The 10,393-nt window shown below is 43.7% G+C and overlaps 1 protein-coding gene across 1 annotated transcript; it reads right to left on the bottom strand.

The window, feature by feature from the left end:
• Positions 1–6,305: 6,305 nt before the first annotated feature.
• SFRP2 (secreted frizzled related protein 2) lies at positions 6,306–10,100 on the bottom strand. The gene is made up of 3 exons (XM_027676883.1): positions 9,479–10,100; positions 8,778–8,858; positions 6,306–7,361 (listed from the first exon to the last, which is right to left on the bottom strand). Exons 1-3 carry the CDS (start codon positions 9,969–9,971, stop codon positions 7,057–7,059), a joined length of 879 nt encoding a protein of 292 aa, XP_027532684.1. The 5' UTR covers positions 9,972–10,100; the 3' UTR covers positions 6,306–7,056.
• Between the last annotated feature and the right edge of the window lie 293 nt (positions 10,101–10,393).

Raw genomic sequence — 10,393 nt, 5'->3', positions numbered from 1 at the left:
CAAATTATAAGTGTAGTTATTGCTGGGTGAACTGCCACTGGGTTGTGGCACTCTACTAGCATAGCTGTGCTATATTGTAATCCATGTTCTAGATGTCTGCAGTAATTCTTTAGAGTTTCATATGTGAAAAAATGCACTATCTCTCCCATCTGTTTTGAGATAAGCTCTGTGGGTTGGAGCATGGTGCTAATAATGCCAAGTTTGCTGGTTTCATCCTTGCATGGGCCAAGGTTGACTTGATGATCCTTGTGGGTTCCTTCCAAGTCAGAATATTCTGTGATTCTGTGAACTATGGCTATATCACTGACTTTTATATTACTCCTTGCTATGTACTAGTTAGTTGCAGCAGTTGCAAGAAAAGTCTTATCAGTTAATGTAGTTTCCAGCTGTGTTGTGTCATAGAAAGAAGTAATTCATACAAATCTTTTCTTGTTCATGTACTTAATGTAGCAGCACAACATTAGAAGGATGCTAATCTTCCTAGCAAGCTTTCTAAAGCTTAGTTCTGGATTGAGGGACTGATTTCCACACAGTGGTTTCTTGTGAAGGCAGAGCTAGCTTTAGAATTTCAGAGGTACCTTATGAATTTACAAAGTCTGTTTCTGTGAGGGAGCCAAGATGTCTTATTTCAGCTCTTCCAGTAAGTCTCATATTCTAGTCAAATGATGAAACAAAAGAGTAAAGACAAATTTATCATTTCACATGTGTGAGATAGATTATGATACTACACTTGCTTATATTTTCAACAGTCTAGGTCCTGTTTCCAAAATCCCTGTCTGCCAAGTATATTAAAGTCTCTAATGATATCTCTTGCAGCCAGATTTTTAAATATATGATAAGCATCTGTAAGTAACAGGACTTTAAATATATCTTCTTACATTGTTTCCAACCTTTTTTTTCTCCTTCTGTTGTGTAAGTTACTTGAAAAATCAAAACCTAAGAATACTTTTGAAATCTTTGAACTTGTGCTTTAGTTTTGCAGATGCTTTTGAAAATCCATGCTCTATTTAAAATCCCCACTGTGTGAAAAAAAACCCAAACAACCTGCCTTTTCATATCACTGGGGTGATTGCAGTGCTACAGATCACAGAATGTAAATGAGAACTTTTCCCATAGTGAAGAATTCAGCATCTGAAGGAAACAGGCTGTGTGAGGCTAATAGATTATCTTCAAATTAATTTTCTTCCCTTGTTGAAAACAAATTATTAAAACTCATAATTCTTAAATTACAGTGTATTTTCTTGCCTTGCCTGATTCTTTTTTAGGGGGAGTTAATCTAGTTCCTGAAACTTTAACTCTCAAAACACTTTTGCCTTACCTGTTACAATTAAGCTATTGTTTTGCTTAGGAAAGTGGCCTGACTTAATTCAGGTTTGTGCCTCAGAGTAAACTGAAATAATTAATAGCTCTGTGTGTGCCTAATGATGTGAGCCCTGCAGCCACTAAAGCACCTGTCTCAATGTCTAAACAGCCAAGGTTCCCTATAGTGCATCCGTGGAGATTCACATAACAAAAAAGGCAGTTAGACAATGTTAGGGATTTGAAATTAACTAACAATGCAGGGAAATTGCCAGGAAAGGATTTGTTATCTTTTGCCTGATAAAGTAGGTATCAATGGAAAACTCTTAAATTGTCCTTCCATAGTGGCTCCATATGGGAAGTTTTATGTGTAATGAAGACTGTCAGGGTTAAGCCCTGAAAACCAAGATCTGGAAAGTTGAAAGTGTTCTTAAATTAGCATTTCTGCTACCTTTTCAGGTCAGTCCTAAATCTGCCAGTTTCTGCTAGTTTTGGCTGTGCCTCTAATGGCAACCTGTTGTGTCCAAAGAGAAAATTCTCCATGATTTTATCATCACTTTTGTGGCCTGAAAATGACTCCAAAAGGATGATCTGCAGCATTTGTGTTTTGAAAGAGCTGCATTAATAGTATTGCCTTATCGTGGGTCTTAGAAAGTATATATGCTCTTTCATGTGTCTATCCTGTAAGACACTGAGCATACCTCCTAACTTGTGCTGGTCTTTCTGGCTGGACAGCTTCTCAGCATGTGTAGTAATTGGCTTTGAAGTTTGCTCCATCAGCTGCTTCATAGTGCAGCTTTCTGTGTTGGTTGGTTATTTTGATCAGTCGTGAGAGCGATGGGCTGGCTGGCTGATTGCTGAGGTGTTCCTCCTGGCTGGGTGACAGGCTTGCTGGTTGACCTTGGCCAACTGGCTTTAACTCCAGTGAGGGATAGCGGCTAATATTTTCCAAGGCATCTAGGTGATTTAGGAGCCCATGGCTCACCCTAAAAGTGGTTGATGCATTTGGAAAATGTTACTCTATTAAACTCACCCCAAAGGGATATGGTATGGGCTAATTTATGTTTGTAAGACAGCTTGGGGTCTCAGATTCCTGTGATGTGAATATCTTGCACTCTCCTCTTTCTACAGAGGCAAACAAGATCCATTCCTGCGGTTGTTTCACCAGACAGTCAGGCTGTACTGAAACTGCATCTGCTGATAAGAAAGTAACTTCTAGATAAATCACATAGGCAGGTCTCTGAAGCCTAGAAATAAGAACTGCTGGCTCCAATAACAAAAGCCTGGGCTGCCCGACCTAAGGAAGGTTGCCCACTGCTCTGGTAGCACTCAATTCATAGCCCTTCCTGTGGCATTGCCAACTGTGGCCACATGGCAAAAGCTCACAGAGCTGGCAGGTTTGGTGAGGATGGCAGTGGGCTGCCAAAGCAGCCAAAAAGGAGCTGCCCTGCTGGCTGCATGGGCTTACTCATGCCTCAGCAGGCACCTGGGGGACAATGAGGTGGTCCATTCTTGAGTTTTGTTTGCTCTGCTCTCGGTCGATGCCCTTGGTTGCTGAAGAGAGGTCAGACATCTGAATGAGGGTTGAGAGAGGTGCACGATGGCTCCAGATTGGAGAACACAGGGTTGTAGCAACAGGGCTGAGGTGCGTGGGAGACCTGGCCATGCAAAGGAAGGTGTACTTTATCTGTGTGTTCCTTGTTCTTGCTCACATATTCCTTAAATATCTTTATATTCTGCTGCAGAATAGGAATAGTGGCCTGAGGTGACCAGCACGTGTCTGGGATGCTCCATGTGGCATCTAACCACCCTCCTGTCCTCACAGAAAGTCATTAATTAAATTTAAGTGTCTCTTGCTGAATTTCCTATATGGGTCTTTTTATGTCTTAATCTGGTCATTAGGATTTTTGTGGCTTGTGTGTAGTTGTACTGCATGAGTTCTTTAATACACCATACTGAGGGCAAAAGCGCCGGTATGAGAGGGGCAAGAGAGAGGAAGAGTGGCTTCTCTGTGGGTGTCTGAAGTGAATGAGAAGTGGGGGAGAAAACAAAGGATTAAGAAATAACTAAAAGATAAAATAAGAAAGAAAGGAAAAGACTGTGAGGAATACTGTTATTGCTGATGGGTTTTAAAGTTGAATTTGGGCAGTATTTTTTTTTTTCACACTTGGTGGAAAGAAGTTGGAGGGAGGCTTGGTTGCTGTTATGCTTTCAAATTATAATCTAAGTGCTGCTATAATTATACATCATTCTGATTGCTGTGGGCTAGTGATTAGAGCATAAAACTTGGAGACAAAAAATACACTGTTTTTCTTGACCGTAAAGAACTTGCTGGGTGGTTTTGAATGAGTTATTTCACTTCACTGTGCCTCATTTTCCTGATCTGCAAAAGAAGGATATTAATGCCTATTTTTGTAAAGGCAGTCTGAGAAACTAAATGGAAACTTCTGTATAAATGTCAAGTGTCATTATTATTGTTCTTAAACTAATCCATTGTAGTCAGCTGCTTTTATAGTTTTTATTAAAGCAAATACAATGGGAGCTACATAATTGGCTGCCTAACAATGTTGTTTTAATTAGAAAAAGACAAAAAGTGTCTGAAAAATGCAACAGTGTGTTGCCTTTTTTCATCAATTGCAAAAAATTTTGTTAGGAGTGAGCCATACCATACCAGATAATAAAGTTACTCTGAAGTACATGTGACACAATTATGAGAAGTAACAGTCTCTGATAATTTTTGTTACGTTTGGCTCAGTATTTTCCTGGCGAAGTCAAAGTTTTTCCTTTTTTTTGAGCAAGTAAGAATAAGAGTAAAAATGTATGTGTTTACTTCTTTGCCAATATCTGAGACATGAAGTTTCATCAGGCTGTGACTTTAAAATCCTAATTTTCAGTTGAATAGTTTGCAATGTCTGGCTTTTAAACCTTTAGAAACAGTATAACAAACACTGACACTCCTCTTCTTGGTGAGGTGGATATGACCCATCTTTTAATACAATACTGTTAGAGCAAGGTAATGGAACTTTAGGTAAAGGTTACTCTTCACATTTGCCTAAATCCTGCTTATCTGGAAGGTAATCCTCTGCCAATTCACCCTGAGGGTGGACAGTCCCAGTGATTCAGCCAAGGGCCACATGCAGAAAGTTTTATCAGCAGGGGTGTGCTGTATGGCAGGACGCTCTTAATCCAGGATGCTGATTATATTAGTAAAATTAAATGTTTGCCAGTCTAATTTGTTCTTCTTCTCCTGAATTTGTCCTGACAGGAACAGGATTTTACTGGTGTAACAGTGTTTATTTTGTGATACAGGAAGGGGAACGTGGTTTGTTTAGTGGGGTTTTTTTTGCTTTGGTTGTGTTTTTTTTTTAAGAAAGTGCAGTGTTGGTCATAGGTAATATGTCTTCATACATTTAAGTAATTTGGTAAAAATCTGTTATGTAGTCTTGGCCTTAACATGACCCCAGAGTCAGTAACTTGTGACCTGTCTGTCCTCATCAACATCAGTACTGCTGCCTTCTGGGACAGCCCAATTAAGATAATTTTATGTTGCTGTAGGATGACTTAGTATCTGTAAGACAGGCTGTGTGAAGCAGTCCTGGCTGTTAAGTTTTGGTCCCCAGAGACTGCATTGCAACAACTGCCTCTTCAAAGTGCTTTCCTGCACTAGGCACACACACTTTTTTTCTCTGGGCTCATCTTAAGCCAGCTCCTCTTCATTTGCAAGCTTGTTCCCTCTAAAACCAAGGCTGTCCAGGTACAGGTATTGCATTATACGATAAGCAGAATGTGTGGGAGTGATAAGACTTCTGAAAGCTAATGGCACTGTAAGGTGATAGATATAGTGCTCGTATTAATGTAATTACGCCACAGCATGAAAAGACTCAAATCAGTTTCCTGGTAAGTCAGGTTCATTCAGAAGAAAAGTTTTAATACCATTTCAGCAAGGTATTGGCCTTCAAATACAGATACTGTTCCACAAAGTAGTTAAGAGCCACTTTGAAATGGACCTTTTTGTTTGGTGGTTTGCTACATTTTTTTTTGTTAAATTCTTTTACTTTTGAGGACATTTGTGAGGATTGTTCTTTTCTTGTTTGGTCAGCATCTTACCACTGTACTGCTTGTATCAGGTGTAGTGAGTGCACAAAGACTGTGGGAGAGGGCAATCAATTAATTTTATCTTTTTATCCTGATGGTAAAAAAAACCACTAAATTTATGAAAATAATGTGATTTTTTTTACTTTAAAGAAAAATCTAGTGTTGGCTTTGTATTCTGTCTGTGAACAGTTAACATAAAATATTGTCCTTGGGAATATGGGACTGCTCATCCTGTCAGTGAAGCGAGGAAGACTATTCTATGTGTAACAGCACTGGGAAGCAAGATTATTTTTCAGGATAAGTACAGTAAAATTCAGGTAATACTCTTCATCAGAAAATATTTTTAAGAAAAATACTGAAAAACATTTGTTTAGTTCCATTATTAGGTAGGTTTTATTTTCTTTCTCAGTAAGAATAGTGAGTGTACATACACACAAAAAAAAGCCTTGCTCTACCATTATTCTGAATTGCAAGTTGCAAACAACACTTTTCTGTCTGCTTTTACACTCCTTAAAATGTCTTTTTTAAGAAATGGAAAAAAGGATTTGATTTTTAAGAAAGTGGTCTCATTGCAATTCCACATCAGCAGAGTCCTCTGAGAAGACGAGATGAAAATGCAGGTGGTCGAACAAAGGAGCCACAGAAAAGAAGCCTCTTCTCAAAGAGCTCAACAGACACATATTAAAATGAGTGGACTGAACCTCAGTTCTGTGTCTCATGGTTCATCTTCAGGGAAATGAGGTCCACTATGTTTATTCTGATTGCAGCGCTAGAGGCTTCCTTGTGCTTTTCTACCAATCACTGCGGGTGGAATGCCAAATTCTGCTTTGCTATGTCAAAGCCCAGTTGGACAGCTTTCTCCCAGTTCTCCAAAAATGGATTGAAGTGAATACAGACAGAGACAATGAGTGAACTGTGATGTAAAGTTTATATACAAGAATATAACATTCATCTGGAGTATTTACAAGGTTAATTAAAGCAATATTTTACAACTCTTTCGGGTTAACCACTAGTATATTACAGTCTGACTACAGATGGTCTAATTTGCAAAATAATAATAACAATAAAAAAGCTGCATTCAGATCCATCAGCTCCAAAACTTGTTCTTTTTTTCTGAAAGAGAAGGGCTCAGACTTGTGGAAAATAAAATGTGAGAACGGTTAATATACTCTTACGGGTGCCTATGTATTGCATGCAAGAATTGTAATGTGACCTTTATAGTGTTAATATAGATGGCAAGCCATTTCACCTCAGTGAAAGAGTCGCACCCACCGTGACAGGCCAGTCACACACGTGGCTGTCTTTCTCTGCATCTCCTACTTTTGCAAAACAAACATGCACATATACAGAGAAGCCGCAATATAAATGAACCAGCATTACCAAAATGAAGAGGGAAAAACCTCAGAACAACCATAAAAACCCCAAGCTTTAAGCAAGAGACTGTAATACTTCCCAAAAATAGTCTTTTTTTAATTATTTTTATTATTATTACATTTTAACTTATGTACAAAAACGGAGGGGTTCCTCCCCTCTCGGAGAGCGGTCATTGTGTCTTGTGCCCGACAGCATCTCGAGGCTCAGAGGAGCCAAAGCAGGAAGGTGCGGGGGGCCCAGAGAGCTTGGGACAGAGGCGGCTGCTGGAGACAGCCAGAGGTGAAGCCACTAACACTGTAGTTTGCGGATGCTGCGGGAGAACCGCTTGAAAGCCCGCTGCCCTTTCTGCCACCGCTTCAGCGAGGTGATCACTAGTTCCCCAGCTTGCTTCTGCCCCATCACCAAGTAGGGGACGTTGATGTCGTTCATCTCATCGCAGGTACACTGGAGGCCACCTTTGAGCCAGAGCACTATCTTCCTCAGATCCCTTTCTGTCAGCCCATTCAGCTTGTAGATGGTTTTGCTCTTTGTTTCGGGGGTGATCTTGGTATCCCCATTGATGTAGGCAATCTCCTTCACTTTTATCTTCAAGGCTAATAGAGCGAGGGGAGGGGGAAGTGGGGAGAGAGAGAGAGATTGAGAGGGTTTTTTCCCATTAGTGCACATAAAGAGGACCTGGGGAGGGAGGTGCTCTATTGCTAATTAAACTGTCAGGGCTGACAGAAGAGCCAGCAGGTGGCTCCATTTCTAAAGCCACAAAGGGCATGCAAGTCATTTCAGTTTGAATCAACCTTAGGGTTGAGGTTTTTTGGATTTCTTTTCTCCTCTTTCCCCTCCCCCTCTTTTCCCTTCCTTTCTAAATTAATATTTTCTCCAGCTTTTCTGCTGTTTGCAACAGGGAGAGAGCAGGTTTGCTACATTAAGCAGAGCACCATATTTTTTCTGGGAGAGGACAGCCTTTCTGAAAGTAGCATTTGAAGGGGAGGTGGGGAGGTGGGGAGGCAAGTACCTAGACCAAGAAACCTGATCTCTGCTGCAGCTCAAAACTTCTACACTTAATTTATTAGGCTGGAGAGGATTTTAGGCAAACCTGTAAGGAAATGATATTTCACATGCATTGTTTTTTTGAAAGAATAGATCCCATGGAGGGCAAATTGGTCCAACAGCTGCATTCGATTTGGTAAAATAACTAGGAAGGGGATACAGGGCTCTGTAAGACTCTGTGGGGCATGTTTAGCTTTAGGAGGATTTATCTGAGTGCAATTTGCCAGGCCAAAGCTATTGGTTGTTTTAGCAATTACGTCCCACAGTCATGGTTTCAGGGTTTCGGTGGTTGTGGTTTTTGGTTTGTTTGGCTTTTTTTTTTTTTTTAAGAAAGACTTTTGAATTGCTGTAGATACTTATACTACAAATCTGTTTCCAGGTATAAACATTGACCTATTGTAAAAGGATTCCCCTCCTTATTCCCTTTCACTCTTGAAATGCTAATGTGTGGATAATGTGTCCTTCAGTTGTCTGTGTCCAAGGAGCTTTCTTGTCCTCTTCTAACCCCAGATCTTCCCATTAAGTTTATATCCCCAATTGTCTGTGCATTACCTTCTCTGTCAAATGATATATAGAGCTTCATTCTTAATCTGCGTAGAGAGTCTTTCTTACGACACATTGAGATTGGTCATGCAGCTCTGTCTCAAACGTCTAAATGAAGCTTTGCTCTACTTCTCCCCAGGCAATAGTCTGCATGAAAGATTCTTTTTTTTTTTTTCATTTTACTTTCTATTGGGCTTGCCAGCAACATCCACATCCGCATAAAAGAGCACTACTTCAAAACAGTAAACAGAAAAGAACGATAAAAAGGGCTACCTTTTATTCCAAGGTGGAATTTTGTGTTTCATGACCCAATGGTCAAAGCCCTGCCTTTATTCAGGCACATCTCTCACTGACTCCACTGGGAGTTGTACCTGATCCTCGACTCTCAAGTTTCAACCGAGAGAAGCTCTGCTTCCACTTACCAAAGTCGTTTTTGCAGAGGTTTTCCACGATGTCATTATCATCTTCATTTTTGTTTTTGCAGGCATCACAGACCTTAGGTGCTGGAAATGCAAGCAACAGTCCCCGTCAGGCTCCGGGAGAAAGGAACAGCAGGTGGCGTTGGGAACCCTTTGGGAAACGTCGGTTTTCCATCCCTTCACCCCAGATCCTACCCCTTCTCCCCCCAGCTCCGGAGCTCCCGGGTACTTTGAGGCGCCTTTACCTTGCTGCAGACCCGCTACTAAGGTCTCAACCAGAAGTTTTTGTTTTAACGGGAAAAGGAGTAAGAGAGGGGGGTGGGCGGGGGAGGTGAGCACACGACACAAGCACTCCAGCTCCCCGCTTCAGCGACGATCACTGCATAAGGGGATCGATGCTCTGGGAGCCGCGCGGCTCCAGTTCTGGGTCCCAGACCTTTTCTTTGGGGATGGAGACGGGTGCGGGCCGGTGCCATTTCCCCGACGGTGCCTGCGGTTTGCCCGGTCCCCTCGAGAAAACCTCCCTGAACCTGGCCTGCGTCCACCTCCCCGCTCCCCCCGTCCCGGAGCACCGGGGTGTGCTGTAACGCAAGTAAAACGCCTTCGTTCCCCTACGGAAAGCCGTGGAGGGACCCCGCTCACCGGGGCGGCTCATCGGGGACAGATGCTGCCGAGCCAGTGGAGGCCCGGCGGCTTCCTCTTACCTTCCCTGGTGACGGGGAGGATGTGGTCGCTGCTGGCCAGCGGGATGCAGAGATCGTTGTCCTTGGGGAAGCGGCTGCAGTCCAGCATGTCGGGCCAGGGGAAGCCGAAGGCGGACATCACTGGGGCGCAGCTCTCCTTCACTTCCTCGCAAAGCGAGTGGCAGGGCTGAATGATCTCGTCCAGGTCGTCGATGCAGACGGGGGCAAAGAGGGAGCAGAGGAACTTCCTGGTGTCGGGGTGGCACTGCTTCTGCACCAGCGGGATCCAGGTGGAGGCCTGCTCCAGCACCTCCTGCACCGTCTCATGCCCCAGGAGGTTGGGTAGCCGCATGCTCTGGTACTCGATGCCCCGGCACAGCAGCATCGGGGCGGGGATGGGCTTGCAGTTGGAGCGCTTGTAGGAGAAGTCGGGCTCCCCGAAGGGGAAGATCCCGGTAGCCGAGCCCATGCAGTGGGACGCCAGCAGGAGCAGGGCGCAGAGGCGACGCTGCATTTTGGGGCGCGGAGAAGGTGGCGGGGGGACTGGCGAAAGGCTCGGGGGCCGGGGTGGTGGGGCAGGCGGCGCGGCGCTGCCCTCAGCCGCAGGCAGCGTCCCCCAGCCCGGGCTCCTGCTGCCAGGCGGGGACGGAGGGTCTGAGCGAGGTGCTGGGGCAAACGGGAGTTTTCTGGATTTTTTTGTATGCAAATAGCAGGGGGAGCGGGAGCTGGGAGGAGCCTGGTGACAGCCATCCAGAAAGGATTGGTCACTACTTTCTCGGTCTGCTTTTGCTCAGGGGGATTGTCTTTTGGCAGGAAATCCTTGCAAGGAACGTTACCGTGCGAACACGGGGAAGGAGGGAAAGATCCCGGCGAACAAAGAAGCCCGAGGAGCTTCTGGGCCGGGCAGGGGGCGCGGGGCCGCCCCCAGGCCGCAGG

The sequence above is a fragment of the Neopelma chrysocephalum genome, unplaced genomic scaffold, assembly GCF_003984885.1.
Source record: "Neopelma chrysocephalum unplaced genomic scaffold, ASM398488v2 Primary Assembly neopelma1_42b, whole genome shotgun sequence".
Lineage (NCBI taxonomy): Eukaryota > Metazoa > Chordata > Aves > Passeriformes > Pipridae > Neopelma > Neopelma chrysocephalum.
Note: the sequence above shows the minus strand (reverse complement) of the source record. Positions and strands in the feature narration are given on the sequence as shown.

Bases quoted from the DNA above. Each gene is read 5' to 3' on its own strand.
- SFRP2 (XM_027676883.1), bottom strand. From the start codon at position 9,971: ATGCAGCGTCGCCTCTGCGCCCTGCTCCTGCTGGCGTCCCACTGCATG. The intron at 8,859-9,478 runs GTAAGAGGAAGC...TTGCATTTCCAG, and splicing joins CCTCCCCGTCACCAGGGAAG to CACCTAAGGTCTGTGATGCC. The intron at 7,362-8,777 runs GTAAGTGGAAGC...TCGCTCTATTAG, and splicing joins CCTCTGCAAAAACGACTTTG to CCTTGAAGATAAAAGTGAAG.